Genomic DNA, 26,620 nt, shown 5'->3' on the forward strand with positions numbered 1-26,620 from the left:
AGAAACAAAAAAAGAGGTTGCCAACAGATTTTTTCAAATACATAAACTTCCGAAAAAAAATTTGTGTGCTTCTGTTACTTAAAATATAAAGATGCCAGCTGCCACCACCTGTGTGAGTGGATGGTGGGGAACACAGTGTAGAGGGTCCAAGGTTCTCCAGGGGTTTCTGATGGGATTGCCCAGGTGGAACTGGGAGCTGCTGGGGGGACGGCATCCTACACAGGAAAGGGGTTATGAGAAACAAGCAACCAGTTTCATGAGATTTGTAGTAGTCTTTAGGTTTCAACGAGGTCTAAATCCTGGATGCCGCTCTAAGCCTGAGTAGATATGATTTTTAAAAATTATTAAGTGAAAGTTTCAGGGCCAAATTCTATCCCCTGGAAATCAGGGCACTGATTTGGGGTTCTCAGTGGCCTTATTCTGCGCCACTCCCAAGGACTGGCAGGCGAAGAGCTCCGTTACTGCTTTCAGGTCACGTGTGCACGCACACGCGTGCTTTGAGGAGACGAAGGCGTAGGGTGTCCAACCCGCAACCTGTGGGCCACGTGTGGCCGAGAGTGCCTAAGAATGTGGCCAAACAAAATTGTTAATTAAAACATTATGAGATTTTTTTTGTGATTATGTATCACAATGTATTTAATATGTGGCCCAAGACAACTCTTCTTCCAGGGTAACCCAGAGACGCCAAAGGCTGGGCACCCCCGGAGAGAGGCGGCCAAACACGAAGAATGTGTGTCATGGCCCTTCCAGCCCCGCCTCTGTAGGTGCCAAGAGGCTGGCCCTCCCAGACACGAAGGTCCTCTTCATCTCACTTTAGTTCTTTGGTAAATAAAAATGTCTGTGCACAGGTATGTGTGTGTGTGTGCTCATTTCTTACTTTTTTTTTTTTTTTTTAAGATTTTTTATTTATTCACTTTTAGAGAGGGAAGGGAGGGAGACAGAGAGAGAGAGAGAGAGAGAGAAACATCAATGTGTGGTTGCTGGGCGTTATGGCCTGCAACCCAAGCATGTACCCTGGCTGGGAATCGAACCTGTGACACTTTGGTTCACAGCCCGCGCTCAGTCCACTGAGCTATGCCAGCCAGGGCCTCATTTCTTACATTAAACCTACAAGTTTGCAGGTTTAATAAGAACAACTTGTATATGACATTGGCAAATAAATTTATTAGAGTACCAGCTTATATTGCACATGAGGTGTTCTCATTTCAGATCCTCGGAAAAGTGAAAAGTGGCCTCCATGGATTAGAGGAAAAGTTATTACACAGCTACTGGCACTAAAGTCCAAATCAGCTGAATGAAGACAGGTCCAAGACTGTTTCTACAGTCTCTGCACTCTCGGGTTCTCAAAATATTAAGATATCAGGGTATTAAACTCTTAAAATTCCACAGATGATTTAGGAATATTTTGTATGATTCCATTTTGTACACTTCTAGTTTGAGATGTTCAGTTTGGTTAGACGAATTCTTTTTGTTCTTAAGCGTTTGGCCCTCAAAACTTAGGCAGGTAAACAAATGCCTTGTTCACAGGCTTTAGCTTGGGGGGGTATTTTAGCGTTGGCTCTCTCCAAGATCACAGCAGTGAACTAGCGAGGCGTTTCTTTCCTGGCTGGAAAATCGGGAGTGGGCGATACCTGGGCAATGTGCCAGACATGGGACAGTGCACCTTTTAGGGGGGTACTGGCCGAGTTCCCAGTGGGCTCTGGGAGAGGACGGGGAGCCTCCTTGAGATGTCAGGAAACTAGGAGGTGTTACAGCCTGAACCCACCCTGGGCGGTGGGGGTGGGGCACTACTGACTTCAGGAGCCAACTCCTGGGCCTTATAAGAAATACATACATGCCCACTAAACATTTCTTGTGTGTGGAGGGTCTCAGCCTCACATCAAATAAACCATATATCCCAATGATTTGTTTTTTGAGGAAATGTATCTGCCTCCACCAAATATGGAGAGGGTGTGGGGTCAGCTTCTCATGGTGATTGTGTTAGTGTGTGGTCCTCTGGCTAGAAATGTATTCTTTGGGGTGCAGAAACTGGGTTTTCTTACAAAGGGAGGACAGAATGGATGCAGGAGACACAGCGATACTAAAAATTATTTGTTTATCTGAAGTTCAAATTTAACTGGGAGGTCTGTATTTTTATTTGCTAAATCTGGCAACTTACTGAAGTGGTGGCACAAAGGAGAGGGATTTGATGGCTAACTCAAAGGTAAAAATGGCAAGACTCTGGGATGGCTTGGATATGGGTGAGGGGGATGTACGGGAGAAGTGGCAACAAGGCTGATGGTGCTGTTGCCAGGGCAACATGTGGTATCTTTATACACCTAGAGAAAGATGCTGTCTTTGTGGACACGGTCCTGTGGATGTACCACTTGGTGAGCAGCGTGCTAGCTAGCTTTCAACCCATTTGTGCCTTGCATAGTGAACAACTTACACAACTGTACACAGCAGCCTGGTGCTGTTCACAGGATTAAGGAATGTTGTATAGATTTTCGGGGGGAGTTCAGTTTTGAGAAGTTGAAATTGAGGAAACTGTGACACACTCAGGAAGAACTGTCCAGGATGCAGTTGGGCATCTGGTATGTGCATGTGAACAGATCTCTTCTGAGAAATGTAAATCCCAAGCCTGTGCCAGCGGGTGCAGGGTCTACATGTAAATGACCTGCCTGGAATATAAATCCCAAATTGAGAAACGAGCTCAAAAAGACTCTTGAGCCTCTGGGGAAAAGAAAATTTCTGAGAAAAAGCAAATTCTCTTTGGGAACACTTTGCCACTTCAGGGCACAGAGGACTCCCTGGAAATAACACCCATGAAAATGAGCTTCTGAGAAAAAAATGATAAACCATAATAGGACCCACCACAAGGAAGTCTCAGTAGGTGAACCTCAAGCCAATTAACACGATTAACCATGGTTAGCAATATGATATGAATTACCAGCATTTGGGGTGCCCACAATTCAGTTTTGTAGTAACTTGACACCCAGACGCTAATTCCTCCGGACGCTGGCTGAGGGATTTCTAATGGGAGGGAGGGGCTGCGGGTGGCAGTCTGGTAGATGGGTGGGGCTAGAAGACTTGTTTTGAATTGTATTCAAAGCAGCACAGTGTTTCTACTTTAATTTCATCTATTTATTTGGAAGGAGGGAATAAAGATTATTGGGGTGTCTAACTCCAGCCCCTAACCATGCCTTATTATTGTCGTAGGCTTTGACCCTAATTTTAGCCCTTTCCTGGACAGTTTCTTGATGGCAAAAAACTGGATGAAAAGGAAACTAGAATTTTGATTGTTTTTTCTGCTAAGCCAAGTTAGCTCAGGCAGAACCAGCTCTCCAGAAAGGGATGAGGGGTGAGGGAGTGGGGGGTAATGAACCTACCAAGTCCAAGAAGTGTCCCTCCTAGATAAGATAACAGACAAAGAATCTGGAGAAAGGCTTCCTAAAATGGTAGAGGATGCTTGTATGTTGCTGGCAGATTACAATGGCAGATTGGTGGCTGACAAGATTGGTATATGACAAGAAGCAACTCTCCAATGCTAGCAGATTTTCTTCGTTGTCAAGGGAAGCCCTTGCAGAGAAAGAGCATAAATTGGAAGAACACAAGCGCGAGTTAGCCAGTTTCCCTGGTGCGCAAAGAACTCAGGTTCCAGATCCAGAGCCTGACAGACTCTCCTCCATTGCCCAATGTCACTGGCAGCCACATGCACCTGCCCTTTGCAGGGGACCTCAACAGCGAAGGTTGATGACCCGTCTTTTTTCAGGGCCCAGGACTTTACAGGAGATGGAGACAGGTTAGGTAGATAGTCCTGTAGTGTTATTTTTGTATATCGTTGAGAGTGACACTAACAACAACAACAAAAAAGACATTTATAAAATTTTTTAAATGTTGGTTTGTTTACTATTTTATTGGTATGTTAACATGACTTAGTTTAAACAAAGTGATGGTCTGTATATTAATAAGATCACAAATAGTGATTTTTTCAAAAGATCTTTTGTAAATTTTTTTGATCCAGGGCCTTGTGAGAAATTCCATGTTTCTATTTCTTTATGTATTTTCAAATGCTTGTCTTTATTTTTGTCAGTATCTAATCACTGTATAGTATGTAATTCCTAAAGGGTGAGAGATAACCAGGAATTGGTTGAGACTTGATCGTATAGTTAGGACTTGATTGTAGAAGAGACTAAATGTTTCAACTTAATCTCCACCCATCTCCCCGACCAGGGGAGTTCTGTGCCTCTCAATGCCTTTGAGTCCTTCTTCCTTAAAGGTCAGTGATTGAACACTAAACATGGATGCCATTTTTACAGTCAGGGCCGAGCTTAGGGAATGTTTCCACAATAGCACCATAGGGGTTCCATTCCAGCTGCCAGAGTAGAGTAAGGGGAGTGTTAAATAGGGACCCCCTTGATTAAACTGTTTAAAAACAGTTGATTAGATTAATGTGGAATGCTTGGGAAATGTTATAAATTTAGACATTCTACCAAGAGGACAGCTTTCATTCTGGAACTGATTTCTGTCTGGCAGATCAGTCTCCTTTTAACATAAGTGACCCCTTTAACATAAAGCCATCTGTGGGATTATGAGAAACAAAATAATGGTATTTTCATTATTCCCGTAGCCTTAACTTTAAAAACTATGGTATTTTTTAGCTCTAATATCTCCAGGACGTGATGTTCATTAATGTTCAGTAAAGTAGCCTGAACATTTGTAATGTTTCTTTAAGGGTTTGAATGACTGTGTACTTGGAGATTAAGCAGTGCTGCTCTATAGGGTAGGTCTGGTAAATATTCTCTTTGTATATTTAGAGTTACTAAAACAATGTACTTTTACCTTTTTTAACCCTGTGTGTTAGAGCAGTTGCATGCTCTCCTGCTTTCTTCTTAAATCACATTGTTAAGCTATGGATTGGAACTTAGTCATAACTTAGGTGAACATTTTTTTATTCATTGAGACATTTTTCTCTTTATGGTAAGCAGATTCAAGTTAGTCAATAAAACATCTCTAAATCCCCTCCTCCTAGAATAAGAGTATGCGTTCTCAAAACATTAATATTTTGTGACAATTTTCCAGCAGGTGTCAATAACTAGCCTTGTAGAAGGAGCATCTTTTCTAGTTGATACAAAGGTGACATGTGATAGAGGGGGTCCTGAGTGAGACGAAGCCATCGTCAAGGGCTCTTGAGAGAGAGGACTGGCTGTGTCAGGAATCTTGCTTACCAGTAATAGAAACCCAATTCCAACTGGCTAACGTTCTAAGGTGAGCTAATCATTAGAATTCAAGGACAGGAATGCAGCTAGAACTGAGAAACATACTGGATCCAGGGACTCCCATACTGTCAGGATCTACCTCTCTCTCTCTGTACTGTCCTTTCTGCTCCTCCCAATGCGTCTGGGTCCTGCTTTCTTTCCCTCTTAGCCTTCCTGGTACAAAACATCGTGGCAGACAACTCCTGGATGTCACATATTCAGAGGCCAGCATAGAGACTGGCCTCTTCCAGGTTCCAGTGTCTAAATTCCTGGGGAGGAGACTTAATTAGGCTCAGCTTTGATCTGATCAATCACATGACCATTGAGTGTGAGACAGTGTAACCACAGCAACTGAGTGGATGTTGGGAGTGGAGTGGGCAGGAAGTAATGGTAGATCGCGTGTCCTACACAGCGTTTTTGGAACAACCACTGATCACCTGGGGTTGTCCTTTTTGTTTTTTTGAGCAGTATCAGACACTGTGCTTGGTTTATGATTATTTAATCCTTAGGACAATCCCAGGTACAACCAGAGGTTGGTACTATTGTCTCTACAGGTTAGGAAATTTAGGCTTAAATAAGGTATTGCCTTTTCCTGAGTATGCTGTGCACTAAATTACTATTAGTTAAATGCCTAATAAAGTGTTAAATTAATAATCAACAAAGCTCTTTTTTAAAAGTATCTTTTATTAAGTATGCTATTACAGTTGTCCCAATATTTCCTCTCTTGTCTCCCTCCACCAGGTACCCCCCCTTCCCTCCAGCAATTCCCCATCTTAGTTCACGTCCACGGGTTGTACATATCACTTCTTTGGCTTCTCCATTTCCTATATTATGCTTAACGTCCCCCTGTCTATTTTGTACTTACCATTTATGCTTCTTAATCCCTGGACCTTTCCCACGATCCTCACCCTTCCCCTCTCACAGCTGATAACCCTCCAAATGATTTCCATCCATATCCATGATTCTATCCCTATTCTAGTTCCTTGTTTGTTTAGTTGTCGATAGTTGTGAGTTTGTTATCATTTTACTATTCATAGTTTTGATCTTTTTCTTAAATAAGTTCCTTTAACATTTCATGTAACAATGGCTTGCTGATGATGAACTCCTTCAGCTTTACCTTGCCTGGGAAGCACAACAAGGCTCTTTTCAAACCAGCTGTGCCAAAACTCCTCCCGCCTGGGTGGTTGCTAGTCTGCTACTAGGTGACGTCATCACCAATCCCGGCCCAACGGTCCTAGCTAACAGGCACAACCTATATCTGCCCAGGGCTGTTTTTCCCTCCAACCTCTTTTCGACATGCGCCAGCTGTATTGTGCTTTGGCCAGAGCGGCTTGCGGGCTTTTTGACAATTTTCCTACACGAGAGCTTTAACGACAAAACACCTATTTTCCTTTCAGCTGCCCAAGCTCTCGCGATACTTGCTACTCTGCTCCCCCCCCCCCCCCCCCCTTGCGCCTGCGCAGGTCTTTACACAGCAGAAGGTCGCGCCAGGAGGAAGTGGTGTCTCTCAGTCGCTGGGCCGGCCTGCCGTTCTTATTTCTCTGAAGCTCCTCTCGGCTGCTTGCCGAGACACCCCGCCGCCAAAATGCCTCGAATTATGATTAAGGGGGGCGTGTGGAGGAATACCGAGGTAAGTACCCCTTTCCCGCCGTTCTCTGCCCTTCGCCCCCTCTGGCAGCTAGCGCGCACGCGCACTGAGGTCGGTGAGACTAGGACGATACCCTGCAGGGTTTGCGAGGGAGGCAGAGTCTGGCGAACTCTCCGGGCCTTTACCTTGTGCCCGACGTTGCATTATTTGAGCACCTCAAGGACAGAGACCATGATTAAACCACTTGACTACCTGCGGTGCACTTGTTAGGCTCCCAGTGAACATTTGTTGCAGAGAGGATGTTCACCCACTACCCCGCCCTTGGAGGAACTCACAGCATGGAGGGGGAGATAGGCCATCAGCAAGAGTTGCTTTTCTGGGGCACCCCTTCCTCAGCCAGGACACGGAGCCTTTCTTTAATACTCAAAAATAAAGTGCCGTGGCCACAGCTTTGTTTCTTCCTTGACGTCCGTGCAGAGTTCGGGAAGCCGCTTGAGCGCCAGGTTCAAAGAGCCGGTTTATGCCCCTCAGCCCTCTCGTTATCTGTTATCAAGGCATAAATTGTCTGTTCTGCCAGGTCCCAAGGCCTGTCTCTTCCTGTTACTCCTCAGCTTGGATAGAAGCCAGATGGAATAAACAGATTGCAGTAGTTTCTTTGTTGTAGTGGATACCAGTGGTGAGCCAGTAGAGAGGTAGTAAAATAAAAATAAGATATTAGTGCAGTTTGTGTTCCGAGTGCACTGCACTTGTCAGTTTCTGGAGCACATCACATCTTTTCATGATCTGCGTGTTTACATATCTTGTACTTCGTTTAAATTTCCTCCTGCTGCTTGGCATCTTTCTAATTATCCTTCAAAACCCAGTTCAGAAACTCGTCTTGGAATTTTTACCCATTTTCCTTGTGAAAAATTAGTTCCACCTCCAGTGTTCCCATTACTTTTCTTTCATACATTTGTTACAGCTTTTGCAAGCATCACATCCTTCTATGTGATGCTGGGTAAGTTTATTCTCTCAGAACCTCATTAGAGGTTTTCTCATTTTTCTTTTTTTTTTTTTAAAGATTTTATTTATTTATTTTTAGAGAGGGAAGGGGGGGGGGGAGAGAGAGAGAGAAACAAACATCAATGTGCAGTTGCTGTGGGCTGTGGCCTGCAACCCAGGCTCGTGCCCTGACTGGGAATCGAACCTGCGATGCTTTGGTTCGCAGCCCGCACTCAATCCACTGAGCTACGCCAGCCAGGGCTATTTTCTCATTTTTCTAATGTGGATGATGATAATACCTACCTCTCGAGGATTAAATGAGTCAATATATTTAGAACATTTAGAACAAAGTCTGGCACATGGTGTTCTTTCAATAAGTGCTAGTTGCTGTTGCTTTCCTCCAGCAGACAGCACTACAAGAGGATCAGATCCTGGTTTCCCTAACACCTAGGACAATAACCAACATGAAGTTGGTCGCTTAGCAAAATGTTTGTGAGATGAATCTAGTAGGGTAGATAACTGCTATACATGTATTCTTAGTTGCAGACGTGTTTAAGTACAGCAGTACTACAACAAAGTTGTAAATAAAGTCCATGACAACTTTGCCTCACAGAGGGAACCAGGCTGTTTATATTGGAGAAAATGTCACTTCTGAGGGAGAGACAGATGTGTAATATCAAGTAACAGCATGATTCCTGTGCAGTGGCCAAAACTTTGCAGTCTTTTTAAATGTCTGGTGATGGGAAAGTGGACTGGGGTGGAGTAGCTCATGTATGAGGCATATAGTTTAAGTGGAAAAAGCCTAAAAGCAAAATGCCCCAAGTACATTCATCTATGGTGGCTTTATCATCTCTGGTGGCTGTGGCTTATCTTGCTGGGGTCCCCTCAGATTGGTGATTCCATGATCAGAATGGGTGCCCTCATGAAATAGTGTTTAGAGATGGGAAGGTTGGAGGCAGAGCTCACTGGTGAGGTGGGAGAGAAATACTTAATTCTCAAGTTAGAGCTGGATGTGGATTCTAGGGTCAGAGTTGGGGTTAATGAGACTGGAGAGAAAATGCCATTCATAAACTGGAAGCAGGAAGCTTGGATTGGATAATGGAGTCAATAGAGTCTTGACTTGCTTCTTGAGGGCTGGATGTGTCCAATTGGATTCTCCTTGCTTAAGCACACAAGACGTGGTGTAAGGTGTTCAGGAAATGTCTTTGGAAGAGATGACAGCCACACATTGGAGAAGATTTTTTGTTAGTCTTTATCAAGTAGGGTTTCTCAGATTGGGCTGTATCCATCCCAATTTATTGGGTGGGGCGGGGTTATATGTAAGGCAGGGTAGGATGTTCTAAGAGATGTCTTAATTTCTTGCATTTTGCTGATTCCAGCTTTCTGTTTATTATGATTGTAAATGAGGTTTTGTACTTTTTATTTTAAATCTAGGACAGCAATTTTTAACCTTTTTCATCTCATGGCACACATAAACTAATTACCAAAATTCTGTGGCACACCCTCAAATATATTTTTTGCTGACCTGACAAAAATAATAGGTATAATTTTAATTTCATTCACACTGGATGGCTATTGTGTTGGTTATCATTTTAAAACATTTTATTTATCCATTGATTGATTGATTTTAGAGAGAGAGTGTGGGGGATGTGAAGGGAGAGAGAGAAACATCAGTTTGTTGCTCCACTGGCTCGTGCATTCACTGGCTGACTCCTTCACATGCCCCCACCAGGGGTCAGACCTGCAGCCTTAGCACATCAGGATGACGCTCCAGCCAACGGAGCCACCCAGCAAGGGCTGTTGTCATTTTTAAATTTGACAGTCTAAGGGAAAAGGGGTCAGTGCCCTGACTAATTAGGCAGGTGTTGCATGTTTTAAAAATTCTTATAGCACACTGGTTGAAAATTGCTGACCTAGGATGTATGTGTGCGTCTCTCTCTTTCTCTCCAGTAACCCTGTCAGAATTCATTTAAATTTTGTCTTTTCTCACTTGGAGTTTTGTTATTGAATGCACTGTTTTTCTTTGACAACCTTTTTAGGATGAAATTCTGAAGGCAGCGGTAATGAAATATGGGAAAAATCAGTGGTCTAGGATTGCCTCACTGCTGCATAGGAAATCAGCAAAGCAGTGCAAAGCCAGATGGTATGTACCAGTTGATGAATGGAAAACAGAAAACAGCCCTAGTTATGATGAGGAAAATGTCAATGTTTTGAACCTTACCAAAGAAAGCGGGCATTGTGATATAACAGAAAGGATACAGTGGGAGATGGGGATTTAGATTTAAGATCTAGCTGTTGTTTGCTTCCTGTGTGATCCTAGGCAAGCCGTTTTTAACATCCTTTCTCTCATGCCTGTTTTTTCCCATTTGAGGATAATAATACTTGGCCCTAATTGATGGAAATATGAGGCTCAAGTGAGTTAATGTGTTTGAGAATGGTTTGTGAAGCATAAACCTGCTTTTAGATATAGATAGACTCTAGCTTATAGATGGATTGTGTCCAGAAATTTAAAAGCTGGTTAGACCTTTCTTTCCCCCACAAAATGAATGATAAATAATGGCTAACTTTCTAGGCTAGCTCACAGTAGTTGAGTCATAATACAGTTGAAATATTATATATTTGCTACCCCAAAATATAAAATAATCCATCACTATACCTGGGTATTCCCTTTTAAGTCCCAAGGTGTAGTGGAACATTAAACTTTTTACATGTATTCTTGGCATGAGTGATTTGGCCTCAGCCCTGACCTATGTGGTTCTAGGATCATATTTTGATTTGTATAAGAGTGATCTAATTTCCTAGGCACCTGAGTAGGCGAATGGATCATAATGTAGGGATTAGACCTCAAAGAGGAAGATAGTCCTTAAGCTGAAGAAGTAGTTCTGATTTCTGTTTTTCATAGTGGAGCTAAGCCACTCCTCAGATGTGTGATAAGGCTTCTATCTTGTTTGTCAGCTTCTCATCCAGCTAAGTAAACCAGATGGAAAAAGCAGGTGGGGTGGCACATTAGGAAACACAGATGACAGTAGTTTCACTTAAATTTGAAAACATCAAACAAAAACAGTGACTATTGTGTTGGAAAAAAATAGCTTTGGTAATTGAAGGATGAGAGTTACCTTCCATTTTTCAGACACTGGAAGTCAGTGTATCTAATTTGTAAATAGGATGTTCGTACTAGGTGAATGATTAATGTACAAAATTGTATCTTTTTAATAGGTATGAGTGGCTGGATCCAAGCATTAAGAAAACAGAATGGTCCCGAGAGGAAGAGGAAAAACTCTTGCACTTGGCCAAGTTGATGCCAACTCAATGGAGGACCATCGCTCCAATCATTGGAAGAACGGCTGCCCAGTGCTTGGAACACTATGAATTTCTGCTGTAAGTGGATCCCCTAAAGCAGTATGAGAATGTGTCTGTATTTTCTGAATGAGTCTGAATAAACTTGCAGTATTTTTTTGTCTTTAAAAATATAGTTACAGATCTGGATAAAGTGAAGGAGCTAAAGCTATTGGATTGTATACTTTAAATCTCATGTGATCAAAATTATTTATTTAGTTATATTGCTTTTAAAAGAATAACTTAAAAATATACAAACCATACATGTTCATTCTAGAAAATCTGGGGAAAATATGGTAAAACAAATAAAAATCACTATAATCACACTGCTGAGAGTTAACCGTTTGATCTTCACTAGCAGGTTTGTTTTTTTTTTTTTGTATGACTATACCGCGTTTGTGTTTGAGGGACCACTTGAATTCTGTTTTATAAGTGAATGGGAATACTCACTGAAATTAGAGGGAATTTTAATATTTTTTTCAAGTGAAGCAGTAGTAGAAATGCCTTACTCTGTTAATGTGCATCCATTGGGTTTTTTTCAGTGTTATCTTTTTTTAAAGGTGAATTTATTGGGGTGACATTAGTTGATAAAATACGTAGGTTTCAGGGGTATAGTTCTATAATACATCATCAGTACATTGTATCGTGTGTTCATACTCCTAGTCAAGTCTCCCGTCACCATTTCTCTTTTATGTGACTGGAAGGTAGGGTGGGGTAGGAGAGGCTTTTATTCTCTCCCACCCCATCCCACCCTCTTTCCCTCACCCTGCTGTTGTTTGTCTTTGAAGTGTTTTGTTTTTTTTTTTTTGCTTAATCCCTTAACCTTTTTAACTCAATCCCTTTCTCCCCTCCCCTCTGAGAACTGTCAGTCTGTTCTCTGTATCTATGAGTCTGTTTCTATTTTGTTTGTTAGTTGATTTTGTTCGTTAGATTCGACATATAAGTGAGATCATGTGGTATTTGTCTGTCTCTGACTGGCTTATTTCACTTAGCATAATGCGCTTTTGGTCCATCTGTGCTGTTCCATTGAGTTTTTGAAAGAAAAGAGTGCCAGCACTAGGAAATCTCGCATTTCTAAGATGAGATGGTGTGATAGTGGGGCTGACTCATCTGCACTCTTTTTCTAGGGATAAAGCAGCCCAAAGAGATAATGAAGAGGAAACAACAGATGATCCACGGAAACTTAAACCTGGAGAAATAGATCCAAATCCAGAAACAAAACCAGCACGGCCAGATCCAATTGATATGGATGAGGGTAAGTATATACTTGTGAGCAATTCATTTCTTCGGTAGCCCATACACTCCCCAGGCTGCCTCTTAACTCATAATTCCTTCCTCTGAATCGCAGTTCAGTCTGCTGCTGTTATTTAAGTCTCATTCTAAATGTGTCCAGTCTTCTGTTGGAGAGTAATTGCTTTTTCTGGACAGTGTCCCTTTATCTTCTGATTTTTTAATTAATTCAGTAAGTTAAGCAATGTAATATTACTGGAAAGATATCCTGGAGGCTAGAGGTAAGCCCTTGAGATCCTGTGTTCTTACTCCTATTCTGTGGAGAGAGCCATGAAGTTGGGATATTGGGCTCCAGTCCTATTACCTACTTGTTTGACTTTAGGCAGGTAATTTAATCTGTGAAAAAAGCAATAACGCAAGACTGTGATGGAGATTTAGGATGACTCCTTGAGACATTGAATTAAGAATCATAGGAACTGGATTTTAGACCCGTGTCTGCCATTTACTAGCTCTTTGATATTCGCCAAGTCGTATAATCTCTCTGAGCTTTGATTCCATTTCCTGCCACATGGAGAATAATATCTATCTTGCCTTACAGCAGCGGTCCCCAACCTTTTTGGCACCAGGGACTGGTTTTGTGGAAGACAGTTTTTCCGTGGACTGGGACAGGGCAGGGGGGATGGCTATAGCCTCCCACCAGATGCAGCTTAATTGTCACTTGCCACTCACTGTTAGGGTTTTGATATGAATCTGCAAGTGATTGATCTATTTTGGTCTCTACAGTCAAACCTCTGTGCTAATCATAATCTGTATCATAGTCACTCCCCAGTGCTAACATCACCACCTCAGCTCCACAGTAGATGATCAAACATTAGATTCTCATAAGGAGCAAGCAGCCTAGATCCCTTGTGGCACAGTTCATAATAGGGTTCACGCTCCTATGAAAATCTAGTGCCATCATAGATCTGACAGGAGGGGGAGCTCAGGTGGTAATGCCAACAGTGGGGAGCAGCTGTAAACACAGATGCAGCTTCTGCGTGGCCTGGTCCTGTGGCCTGGGGGTTGAGGACCCCTGCCTCAGGATTGTTGTGAAGCATTCGTGAATATTTATTAGTCCATTTCCTGTTCAGAAAAAAAAAGTGCAGCTTGCTGCCATTACTAAAAACAATGCTATAAATAGAATGTCATTTATCTCCAAAACCTATTGATATACTAGAGCAATGTGTAAATAATAAAAGTGAGGTATTTTGTGGGTAAGGTTAGGACTATAATCTGCAAGTTATCTTACGGTAAACGCTGCAGCTGCGCACACCTCTGGCAGGTATTCTTGGAGCAAACAGGAAATGGATTGTTTCTAAAATTTAAAAGTTTGAGGGTAGTAGTTCCCAAAGACAAGCAGTGGCTGGTCTGGCTGCATCATTGTGACACTGGGAACTTTTATGTTATTTTTTAAAGATTTTATTTATTTTTTAGAGAGGGGGGAAGGGAGGGAGAAAGGTGGGGAGAGAGACATCAGTATGTGGTTGCCTCTTACACATCCCCTGCTAGGGATGTGGCCCACAACCCAGGCATGGGCCCTGACTGGGAATTGAACTGGCGACCCTTTGGTTCACAGGCTGGCACTCAATCCACTGACCCACACCAGCCAGGGCACATTGGGAACTTTTAAAAATGCAGGTACCAGGGCCTCCCCTGGAGATAATTGACTCAATAATTTCAGGAGTGGAGGGGCTATCCTGGATGAATTTCTAAAAAGTTTCCTTGCGATGCCATTAGACAGCCTTTGAATTGGTCTAAAGCATCAGCAATGACATTCGTTATTCTACTTTGGGAAGCCATGGAAATGTATTGGAAGAGAGAGATAGGAAAGAAAGGTGTATCTAATGAAGACAATCAGTTCTCTTATATTTAACAATTTGTGCTTTGCCAGTTAATAGGTGATAATGTATGATATAATAATCATAGCCATTGTTTAATGAATACTTGCTAGATGCTTTATCTGTTTCATTTTGTGTAGCTCTTCTCAACATCTTTGTTAAGTAGGAATTGTTCTCATTTTATAGAAGATGGTTTTTTGCCCTGGCTGGTGTGGCTCAGTGGATTGAGCACCGGCCCCTGAACCAAAGGGTCACTGGTTTGATTCCCAGTCAGGGCACATGTCTGTGTTGCAGGCCAGGTCCCCCTCCCTGCCTTAGGCAGTGCATAAGAGGCAACCACACATTGATATTTCTCTTCCTTTCTCTCCTTCTCTTCCCCTCTGTCTAAAAATAAATAAAGTCTTAAAAAAAAAGAAGATGGGTTTTCTCATCTTAAGTACTAGGGTATGTCTCTCACATACCTACCTTCTGTTGGAGAAGAACTTAGTTTTCCTTCTCTTTATTTTTGCAGATGAACTTGAGATGCTTTCTGAAGCTAGAGCCCGCCTGGCTAATACGCAGGGAAAGAAGGCCAAGAGGAAAGCAAGAGAGAAACAGTTGGAAGAGGCAAGGTATGGTTATTTCCATCCATAATTAAACGGTTAGTCCATGTATCTTTAGCCCAGTAAAACTGCATGATTTATCCAACCCTGTTGGATAGTAATAATTAGAATTTTCCAATTCTAGTTTTGGTAATACTCTTTATGACTTTGAAAATATCTTATTTTTGCTCCTAATCATTTCAGAATGTAGTACAAAAAGATATATTAAAAAGAATTTTTTAAATAAGATGTGGCAGAAGTAATGCCCAGACAGTGTACTGGGTATGTTGGTTCTCTTGTTAGCACAGGAGATCCTCATCTGTTGTAGCTGTCTTGGAGTCACGTGGTCTCTGTGGCTTTTGCATGACTGCCAGTGAGTTACTCTCCTTGGGTAGTTTTGGGCAGGTACTGACTTCAAACAGGAAACTTGGGAGTTAATGAACCTTAAACTCAAATAGAGGCTTTCACAGAAATCTTTATTTAAAAAGTGAGTGAGCCCTGGCTGGTGTAGCTCAGTTGGTCAGAGTGTCATCCTGTTGGGTGTGTTACTCATATACCCAGGTTAGGGGTTTGATCCCCAGCTGGGGTGTCAGTAAGAAGGCAACCAGTCGAAGTTTCTTTCTCTTTCTGTCTCTCTCTTCCCCCTCCTCCCTTCTCTCCTTCCCCTTTCCTCTCTAAAAGCAATGAAAAAAAAATATCCTTGGGTGAGGATAAAAAAGTGAGTGAAATAAGTATTGCCCTCTACTCAAGATTTTCTCCACTTTCCCTCTGTTTTACCTTTTGGTTAGAACCATGATTGGACATCATTCCTAATGGCCCAGAAGTGGATAAAGGGAAAACCTGAACTGAATTAAGTGCTTATTAGCTTTTGGAGTTCATGCACTGTAATAACCTCCCTAGCCTACACAGCTGCCTTTTGTGGTCCCAAGCCACGAAGTGCTTCCTGACCAGATGACCAGCATTGTGTTGATGGTTTCCCCAGCAATGGCTTTGAAGCGCCAGATCCTGGGATGGAGGATTCTTTCATGACTGAAGATGCTTGTTGGCGTAACTGGCCAGTCACTAGCCCAGAATAGTTACTTACAATGACAGAATGCGACTGGGCTGGGACAGGGAACAAAAACCAAGAGGAGGTACTAAATTTTCTGCCCAGGCACAGCCACCTTTCTTTTCTGTACACTTGTTAGGATTAAATAACGTAAGGTTGAAATAAATCACCTTCCATTTCTGTCCATGGTTGGTTGGGAACCAGATTTTTTTTTGAGCCTTTTAACCACATGGATTGGGTCTGGGATGTGGCAAGTACATATGTTAAAAATTCCCAAGTATGGCTGCCATTGCTTGCTTTAAATAAATTTTTCAGGTTTAAATTTACACCTACTTGTAGGTTTTCTTGGAGGATCTACACATCTTTATAATTTATGTTGTATGTACATCTTGTAATAGATGAGTGATTTTCAACCTTCTTCATCGCATGGCACACACATAAACTAATTATTAAAATTCTGTAGTACACTAAAAAAATGTATTTTTTGCCTATCTTATCTAAGAAAAAATAGGTATAATTTTGATTTATTCACACCGGACGGCTAATGCTGTGTTGGCTGTTGTCATTTTTTTATTTGACTAAGAGGAGAGAGGTCATACCGCACCTTTTCAAGTTCTTGCAGCACAAACTCTCTGAAAGTTGCCGGGCTGGGTTGGTCTGTATGTGAAGTGCAGTGCAGGACTGTTTGAATGATGAATTGTAGATCTGCTTTATAACTTAAAGCTTTTTATTGGTTACAAAAATAATGCACTTTTCCTTTAGTATTGTTCTATTTTCTTTTGGGGGCATTGTTAATACCCCAAAAGGGGTACCATTATAATACCCCATATTTATAATGGCACCTCCGAGGTCCTTGTAGTGCTATGTAGATTTGTTGTATTCACTTTAATGTTATGTTGCAGAGGTTTTCTAATGTCATTTGCAGTCTTTGTTCCCTTTATTGAAAGAATGAAGTTACTTTAATTTTTGAAATGTGTCCTTCCAAACCTTTCTCAGTATAGATGTACATTTATGTGTATGTACACACAAAATAACATAACATAACATAAGGTTAGATCATACTGTAAATACTGTTTTGATGAGAAGTCAGTTATTAATCTTACTGGAGTTCCCTTCTAAGTGATGAGTCATTTTTTCTCTTGCTGCTTTCAGCAAGATTTTTTCCTTGTCTTTGGCTTTTAGCTTTTTTTTTTTTTTTAAGATTTTATTTATTTATCTTTTGAGAGAGGAAGAGAGGGTGAGAAACATCAGATTCTTGCGCACCCCAATTGGGGGCCTGGCCCATGACCCAGGCATGTGCCCTGACTTGGAATCAACTGGCGGCCCTTTGGTTTGCAGGCTGGCACTCGTTCCACTGAGCCACATCAGCCAGGGGTGGCTTTTAGCTTTTTAATCTGATGTTTTTGTTTGTGGATTTCATTTATTTATTTATTTATTTATTTTTAGAGAGGGGAAGAGAGGGAGAAAGAGAGAAAGAGAAGCATCAATATGTGGTTGCTTCTCACATGGCCCCCACTGGGACGTGGCCTGCAACCCAGGCATGTGCCCTGACTGGGAATCGAACCTCTGATGCTTTGGTTTGCAGCCCTCGCTCAATCCACTGAGCTCCGTCAGCCAGGGCTTTGTTTATGGATTTCTTTATGTGTCTCTTACTTGCTTGGAGTTTTGAGTGTTCTGGAGGTTAGTGGTTCTCAGGAAACTTGGGAAATTTTCAACCATAATTTCTTGAAATATTTTTCTCCCTTTTGTCCCTCCTCTCCTTTTGCTGTTGCTCTTGTGCATGTGTTGGCGTGCTCAGTGGTGCCCCACATTTCTGTGAGGCTCTGTTCACACGTCTTTATTCTTTTTACTCTGTTCTTCAGATTGCATCATTTCTATCCATTTGTCTTCAAGGTTGCTAATTCTTCTCTCAGTTTGAATCTACTGTTGAGTCCCCCCAGTGAAGTTTTCATTTCATATTTCCAACTCCAGAATTTCCATTTGGTTCTTTTTAATCATTTCTATCTCTTTACTGATACTCTCTATTTGTCATCATACCTTTATTTCTTTAATCAATGTTTCCTTTAGTTCTTTGAACATACTGATAATGGCTCCTCTGAAGTTGTCAAGTTTGACATCTGACAGCTCTCACAGGCAGCTTCTGTTGCCTGCTTTTTTTCTCAAGTATGGGTTGTGCTTTCCTGTTTCTTTGCTTGTCTCATAATTTTTTTGTTGAGAACTGTAGAACCTAGATGATTGATTATGGTAATTCTGGGTGCTAGTGTTGCCACCACACCTCCTTGTTACTGCTATTTGTTTACTTGTTTAGTGGCCAGCTGGATTGTTTAGTGTAGTCTGTTCTCCCCTTCCCTCATCTCGGAAATGTAATGCCTCCCATCTTACTCTTCCGGGGATGGAGTCTTAGGTGTGCTCACAGTCACCCTGGGATGACATGCTTTTGATGGGACTTTATTTGACATCTTCTTTTCCTGGCTGTATCTAGTTCTACTAGTTGCTAGATGATTGCTTTATTGTTTTCCATGATGTTTTGGGGCATAAATTGCTCCACAAACTGATTCAGCCAAATCTGCGCTCCTTTGAAGGGATAGTTTCTGAGGTCTGGGTTTGATACTTGTTCTGGCCTCAGGGGGCTCCTCCCACCTGTGTCTGTCTGTGTTTCTGGCAAACTAGTGGGCCTATAGCTTAGCCTGTATTCTCGATAGTTTCTTCCTAGTTGCTTCACCACAACTTCCACTGTTTGTGAGAGTGCCTTTGGGCTTGAACTTCTCCATGCTTGTTGCAAATGAAGTTAGTCTCTTTGGGGAGAGACTTGGAGCTCCTGTTTAGTACTGCACTCTGATGTGCTTGTCTCTGCACGATAGCCTTACTTCAGGAGCTGAGTGCTTGGTGAGGGGGCTTACCAGCTCTAGCTTTCCTTGGCCTGCCTGTCCTAGCATGGAACCCTCATCCCACAATCCGGGGCAAAGGTGTTGGGGCTCTAGTATACTCAGCAGCAGTGTGCTCAAGATAGAGCCTCTCTGTCTGGGCAGAAGAAGGAAGCCAGTGCTTCTTGGCTGCTCTGGACCGAACTAGCCTCAGCAGTGGGTTATCTGGAGGCAGGATGAGAAATGCTCCTCTTGGAATAAAAGCCCTCCTACTAGGAACTGGAGGAGAGACTAAGAAACCCTTGTCCTTGGTGCACCAGTATGGGGTGGACTTTCCATCTCCCTGAGCTGGGAGGGGGGCAGAGGGGGAGGAGTGGGCCTTGATTCAGATATCACTGACTTGCACTTTTCTTCCTAAGTTTTAGTAGGTTTTCTTGAAGAAATGTGTCTTCATTGGCTGTATCACTTTAGGATTCTTTTCAGAGTCTTAAAATTGTATTAAATTTTTAAACTAATTTTCATCAGTTTTGTTAGGAAGTAGATCTGTAGGGTCTCCTCAAGCTGGAAGTTGTTCCTGTAATTAATTTTGTGGATTAATTTTCTCCCCTCTTAAGTATTGTGAATAACTTTCTCATCATTAAATCATTAAAATTATGGCATCATGGGAAAGTACAAATACAACAGTAAAAATTAAATAAAATTTTAACTTCCAGTGATTAACACTGATAATATTTTGGTGGACATCCTTCCCATCTCCCCACATATTTATTCATTAATAGATACACATATAATTTTTACCTGTTGCTCTCCAACATGTAAACTTTGTAACAGTTTTGAAATAGTGTGTCTTGGGCATCTTTCCATGTCAGAATAGATTTATAGGCCTTTTAAGTGTTATATGGATGGCTGTATAATACCTTGTTTTACAGCTGTATGTAAATTCATTTAATTTCTTATTGTTGGATGTGTAGATTATACCTGGTTTTCCACTGTTACAAGCAGTGCTCAAAGGGCAGAGTCACAGCTGATTCCTTGTTCATGTTCTTCTTTATTGCCTTAGGCTAAAGGCTGGGGAATGAAATTGTTGGGTTAAAAAATGTGGAAAATGTGTTTTCATGTGTATTTCCAAATTGTCTTTGGGAAAGCCACACCAGTTTACTTTCTTAACTGGCAGTGTGGGAGAGTGTTCACTTTTTAGCACCTTTGCCATTAAAATGAGACAAAAAGTTGAGTGGTAGTGATTAGATATACAGAAATGGTACCTATTGGTTTAATTTGTGATTTTTAAATTATTAAGTAAACCTTTTGTCATTTAAGCAGTTTGCATTTTTCCTTAGTGAACTGTTTATTTCCTTTTGTGTTTTCTCCCCATTGGGTTGCATTTTTTAAAAACTTGAATAGATTTTTTTATATCTGACCATTCCTAATATTAGTTGCAAACATCTTATTCCTATTATTTATTTGCCTTTTAATTTTGCTTTATGATTTTTTAAAAAATAGTGCTACAGAGATACAAAATTTCAAAGCCTTTGCTCTTTTCTTTTGTCTTTTATTTATATTTGGTGAGTATATTTTCATCCAGAGGTAAGATACATATTTACTTGTAGTTTCTTCTGGTTTTTGTTTTTGCTTTAGTGTATGAGTGCATACACTCACATACTTTTAAGTCGAAACTGAACTACATTTTGCTGAATAGTGTGAGGTGAGGATTTATTTTTTCCTCAGATAACCAATTAGTTATCTTAACTGTTGGATAATTCATCCCTTCCCCATGGCACGTGCTTTTCAAGGTAATCTTTGTGTTCTTCAGGCGTCTTGCTGCCCTCCAAAAGAGAAGAGAACTTCGGGCAGCTGGCATAGAAATTCAGAAGAAAAGAAAAAAGAAGAGAGGAGTTGATTATAACGCTGAAATCCCATTTGAAAAAAAGCCTGCTCTTGGTTTCTATGACACTTCAGAGGAAAACTACCAGGCTCTTGATGCAGATTTCAGGAAGCTAAGACAACAGGATCTCGACGGCGAGCTAAGATCGTACGTGCCTTTCTGGTTTTGAAAATGGAAAGGTGCTGTAGGGGTTTCATGGAGGGCTAAGTGGTGTCCTCGTCAGAGCCGGGTTTTTATTACCTAGCACGCTTAACCTCCGTTTGCTTTTATTTATTTGAGTTCACTTTTCGGAGAGAGTCAGTGACCTTGGCTGTCCTATTTTTAGCATGGAATGCAGTTTGTATCTCTTGTATTGTGGGCACTTGGCTCTTAGTAAAGTGTCTGCTCACTGAGTCACAGTGTTAATTTAAGATTTATGTACATTTGTGAACAAGTTAGTGTTTTTACTAGTAACCTGAAGGACTCTGTCAAAATCTGATCTGGTTCTTTTTGTCTTGTATTCTAAAAGTTTTCACTTAGAATAAGTAGGTATATTTATAAAATGTTTGTCTTATAAGGTGTAGAGGATTTTGCCTATTTCAAGGGATTTTTAGAGTTTCTTTAATTCTTATATCTGAAAATTGTGGGGAGAACCATTTATGATTGCCAGAGACTTTTAGTTTTTTACTTCCTGATTGATTCCATTTCTACTGTGTGAATAGTTACTAAACAACAGATACTAGCCACTGTGAAACAGGGTTTTTTGGATGTACTCCATTTTGTTTGTTTTTTAAATTAGGACCTTCCTGTAGGTAGTCTTCCACAGATAAACAGGTTAAAGATGAACACCAGTCATTTGGAAGGCATAGACTAGGTGAGGGGCGAGGGGAGGAGGCATCCCTAGAGCTTTAAAAGACAGCCTTGAGCCTCTCCTTCGACTTGCTGACAATCGTTTTTGGTGTAATTTGTGTAGACTTAAATACCCTTTTTAAAAATTTTTTGAATTTATAAAATCATAAATAATTGAATAACAGTTTTAAAGGGAAATTTTAAAACTCACAATTTCCCCCCTTTTTAAAAAGTTTATTTTTTATTTTCTTTCCATTACCATTTATCTCCCTTATACCCTCTTCCACGTCCACCTATCCTCTCCCCGCCACCCTCCCAGTCACTGCACTGCTTGTCTGTGTCCATGAGTTTCTTTTCTGTTTTTGCTCTATCCCTCCACTCCCCACTCCCACCCCCACCCCAGAGCTGTCATCCTGCTCTCTATCTGTGAGTCTGTCTCTGTTTTGCTTGTTAGTTCAATTTGTTCGTTGGATTCCACATATGAATGAAATCATATGGTTCCTGTCTTTCTCTAACTGACGTATTTCACTTATCATAATGTTCTCTAGGCCCATCCATGCTGTTGGCCAAGGGTAAAATTTTCCTTTTTTACAGCCGAAAAGCACTTCATTGTGTAAATGTACCACAGTTTTACCCACTCATCTACTGATGGACACTTGGGCTGCTTCCATATCTTGGCTATTGTAAATAATGAGAATTCACAATGTTTTAATTTTGTTCTGTTTATATTATTGTTTTCCTTTCTATATACTTCATCATTTTACTGTGTGTACACACATTTTTATATAAATGTAAACAGTAAAGGAATAGTTCTGTTTTTCTTTTGATTTTATATGTGACATTTAGCTTATCATAGCCTCTATAATATATAGTTTTAATAATATTTAAATTAGTGTATCCTGTTTCTTTAATAATTCTATTATTATTCTAAGTCCGCATTCCTCTTGAATACAGTGGGTAGGTAATGGTGTAGGGACCAACTTAATGTATATAGTTTTTATCTGTTAGTAATTTTCTTAGAAATGGGACTATTTTGTTCAAAATGTGTGAGTATTTATGTGGCTTTTAATGTTATTGCCTATATGTAACTTTTAAAAATCTCTTCTCCACCTTGATCATGACAGTGAAAAAGAAGGAAGAGATAGAAAAAAAGACAAGCAGCATCTCAAGAGGAAAAAAGAATCTGATTTACCATCAGCTATTCTTCAAACTAGTGGTGTTTCTGAATTTACTAAAAAGAGAAGTAAATTAGTACTTCCTGCCCCTCAGGTAATATGATAAAAGTACTTTTTTAATGGTGTGAGCTAATATATTTATCATTTATTCAGCAAATATTTGAGGGTTTATATGCCAAGTTTTTGTTAGGTGCTCAGTGCCCATAAGAAATTCACAGTGTAGTATGTGATTCACATAAAAATAAGTCATTGTCATACAGCATAATAAATAAGTAACAGCTTTTCTGTATAGTTATGTCAGGTCTGAAACTGCTCATATGATGGTTTAGTAAGTAAGTGTCATCTCTTAGTTTGTCAGCAGGTTAGGGCTCCAGGCCTCTTTTTTGGGGGGGCAGACCAGGATAGAGGTATCGTTTGGCTGTGTGGACTTTAGGCTGCGTACTTTCAGTGAATGTTTTGTTGTGTCATACTTACCTTGTTGAGGCAACAGCAGTGAAAATCAACATGGGAGATGGGGAGAAGAGAGAGAGAGACATTCATTCAGCCTATCTCAGGCTCTGTTCTTTTGACTTCATCATACTTAGTTAGAAACAGGAATTTTGAATATGCTCTTGGCTTTTTTTTTTTTTTTTTTTGAAAGACTCTGAAGATGAAAAAGGAGTTTATTTATTTATCTTTGCCATAGGAGAGGAACCGAATAAACTCTTGTTCTGTGTTGAGTGGTTCAGGTCTGTAGAACTAGGCAGTGTAATGGAGTAGAGGGATGGACTTAGGAGCCGGAGGAGCCGCTCTCCCTCAGCGAGTGCACTGGCTGCGTCAGCACAAGATTGCTTGGCACAGAGTAATTTTAGATGCTGCCCTTCCTCATAATGATATTTCTGAAATTGAGATTCTTGCCTGATATTTTTTTTCTTAGTACCCCTTAGGATATTTATTTTGGTAAAATTACTAGGACAACACATTGTGATTTTCTTAGGGATCTTGTGGATGAGTGGAATCTCTCTGTGTGATACTTTAATTGGTTTTCAGTCATCCTCCCATATAGTAGTTTTATATAAACATTAGTATTTTATGTTTCTGGTATATTATGTTTCTTGATTTAAAAAGATTTCGGTGTGGAAATATACACAAGACTCTGTAGCTTGATAGAATGGAATTCCTCCCCTCCCCACACATACGCATTATGTAGGGAAGACTTAAAAAAACTGTATTATGCAAACAGACTCATGAAAAGTAAAGAGTACTTTTTAATACTGAACCTTGTATACTCATCACACAGCTTCAGTACTTTATTTTTCTGGAACGTGGAAGTTTTAAGTTTGTTGTTCTCCAGTTAAAATACTGCTTACTATGATAACTGTGTCTTTTTAGATTTCAGATGCGGAACTCCAGGAAGTTGTGAAAGTAGGCCAAGCAAGTGAAATTGCACGTCAGACTGCTGAGGAATCGGGCATAACAAACTCTGCTTCCAGTACTCTTCTGTCTGAGTACAATGTCACCAACAACAGCATCGCTCTTAGGACACCACGAACGCCAGCTTCCCAGGACAGAATTCTGCAGGTCAGCTGTCATGTAGGAGAGGGGGCCTTTCTCTTTGTGTATTGTCCTTAAAAGTATTGTGAAGCAGAACACTGAGTGGTTTGGTTTGGTTTCTTTTAGGGTAAGCAGTTTGAAACCGAGTCTTGAGTACATGGGTCCTAGAGATTTCTGTAGAAGGGAAGCTAAATCAACAGATCCAGTAATTAGGTGGTTTTCTTGCTACATTTACTAAGTCACAGTTTTGGTTTTGAAGCCAGCTCTCTACCTTCATTAGTCTTGAGTACCTGTCAGTGAAGCCCTGTGTTCTAAAATTTCATGTTGCCCAGCAATCCTAGAAAGAAGTCAGGTGTGTGGAGTCAGTCATTTCCAAAGCTTCCTTGTGTTTCGGTGCTCAGCCTGGCACAGGCTGCTCTCAGGGCCACCTCCTTCCCTCTCTTTCACACCTGAGTGTGCGGCTCTTCGTGTTCTTAGGGCGTCTGCATGCCGGAGGATAGCCAGACCTAGCAAAACACTACTGCGGCTTTTATTATTGCCCTCATACCTCGTTTTCTTTTTTCTAATAGCCACAGATACCATTTTAAGGTGTTGATTCAGTGGTCAAGTAATCCTGTATGGCTTAGTAAGAAAACAGTTGTGTCCCTCATTACCCGTTCTCTGGAGGTGCCAGTTACGCTCTGTTTTTCTCACCACCTTATTGTGAAGACACTTGTTATATGTTGATTTTTATTGCCCAGTTTTAGGCACTTTTTCCCACCCAGAGTTTGAACATTTGGCTTCCTTACATCTTCTGCCTCTATCGTGTGTAGATACTCTTTCCATTCCCTCATCTTCCATTATAGTTGTATCATAATTTTGGCTAGCTCCACAATCATGGTTGATCATATGGCTGTGTAAACTGTATTCAATGCTAAGCCACAAAGTGCCTTTTAATTACATTACTGCACAGTATTTTTTTTTTTAGTTAATACTTGTTTTATTCAGCTGTTAAGTTTTCTGATCACTTAGCACTAATTCAACTCTAGACTTTACATTAACTGTGTAAATCTCTCATAATCTGGGCAAATGTTAGTTATTCTTATCTTTTTGAAGAAGATTTTTCCAGAAATTGTGAATGTTGTACTCTCAACTGATTACTTTTTTTTTTTTTTTTGACCATTTGTATCCATTTATTTGGGAAATTGCTTTGCCTGTAAGCTAACAACAGATAGGCACAGTGTTGCACGATCATGGGGGATGAGGGAGAGAGGCCAGTCTAAGGATCCAGTAAGGGGAGAAAGTATGGAAAGCTTCCTTGTTTCCCCTTCCCTTTCCATACTCCAGGAACACAAAGAGCCATGGACTTTAAAGTCCACTTGGCCTTTTCTTCATGGACTGATTACCTGGTTACTTTTTAGGTCTTGATCACAGCTCCTCCTCCTGACTTCTTTTCGCTGTCACCCTAGAGAGTCCCGTATACCTTCTTTCCTGGCTCCCATGTCTTTGACTTTCTCGGTTTATTCTCTTGTTAGTGAAGCATAGCCTTCAGTAGCTTTCTAAGGAAGCATTCATGGAAGGTAGAATTTTTCAGACTTTGCATATCTGTAAATTACTGTTCTACCTTCTTGTTTGATTGGTAGTGTAATGGGGTTTAGAATTCCAATTCAAATGATTTTTGTTCAGTTTTTAAAAACATTCTAAAATATAAATTTTAATGTAATGTAATTTTTTAAATTATGTTTTATTGTTTATGCTATTACAGTTGTCCCAATGTTTTCCTCTTTGCTTCCCTCCAACTAGACCCTCAGGCAGTCCCCACACCGTTGTACATGATTGTGGGTCATGCATATAAATTCTTTGGTTACTGTATTCACTGTGCTGTCCTTTACATCCCATGACTACTTTGTAACAACCAATTTGTACTTCTAATTCCCTCATCTTTTTCACCCAGCCTCCTGACTCCCTTTCCATCTGGCAACCCATCAAAACATTCTTTGCGTCAGTGATTCTGTTTTTGTTCTGCTTGTTCATTTATTTTGTATTTTAGATTTAATTGTTGGTAGCTATGTATTTACTGCCATTTTATTCACATTTTTTATTTTCTTAAAGAAGACCCTTTAATATTTCATATAATAATGGTTTGGTGATGATGAACTCCTTTGGCTTTTTCTTGATTGGGAAGCATTTTATCTTTCCTTCCATTCTAAATGATGGCTTTGCTGGTTAGAGTAATCTTGGTTGTAGGTTCTTGATTTTCATCACTTTGAATATTTCTTGCCATTCTCTTCTAGCCTACAGAGTTTCTTTTGAGAAATCAGCTGACAGTCTTACAGGGAGCTCCGTTGTAGGTACCTAACTGCTTTTTTCTTGCTGCTTTTAAGATTCTCTCTTTATCTTTAACCTTTGGCATTTTAATTATGATGTGTCTTGGGGTGGATCTTTTTGAATTCATCTTGTTTGGGACTCTCTGAGCTTTGT

At 40.6% G+C, this 26,620-nt stretch overlaps 1 protein-coding gene across 1 annotated transcript in view; it reads left to right on the forward strand.

The window, feature by feature from the left end:
• Nucleotides 1-6,692: 6,692 nt before the first annotated feature.
• The window catches only part of CDC5L (cell division cycle 5 like), a 50,216-nt gene continuing 30,288 nt past the window's right edge, over nt 6,693-26,620 (forward strand). Inside the window, exons 1-8 of the mRNA XM_028508925.2 lie at nt 6,693-6,867; nt 9,846-9,949; nt 11,023-11,184; nt 12,270-12,397; nt 14,761-14,860; nt 20,553-20,771; nt 22,577-22,721; nt 23,999-24,187. Coding sequence (XP_028364726.1) covers nt 6,823-6,867; nt 9,846-9,949; nt 11,023-11,184; nt 12,270-12,397; nt 14,761-14,860; nt 20,553-20,771; nt 22,577-22,721; nt 23,999-24,187 — 1,092 coding nt within the window. The 5' untranslated portion in view covers nt 6,693-6,822. The remainder of the gene's footprint in view (nt 6,868-9,845; nt 9,950-11,022; nt 11,185-12,269; nt 12,398-14,760; nt 14,861-20,552; nt 20,772-22,576; nt 22,722-23,998; nt 24,188-26,620) is intronic.

Source organism: Phyllostomus discolor, chromosome 4 (genome assembly GCF_004126475.2).
Source record: "Phyllostomus discolor isolate MPI-MPIP mPhyDis1 chromosome 4, mPhyDis1.pri.v3, whole genome shotgun sequence".
NCBI classification, from domain to species: Eukaryota; Metazoa; Chordata; class Mammalia; order Chiroptera; family Phyllostomidae; genus Phyllostomus; species Phyllostomus discolor.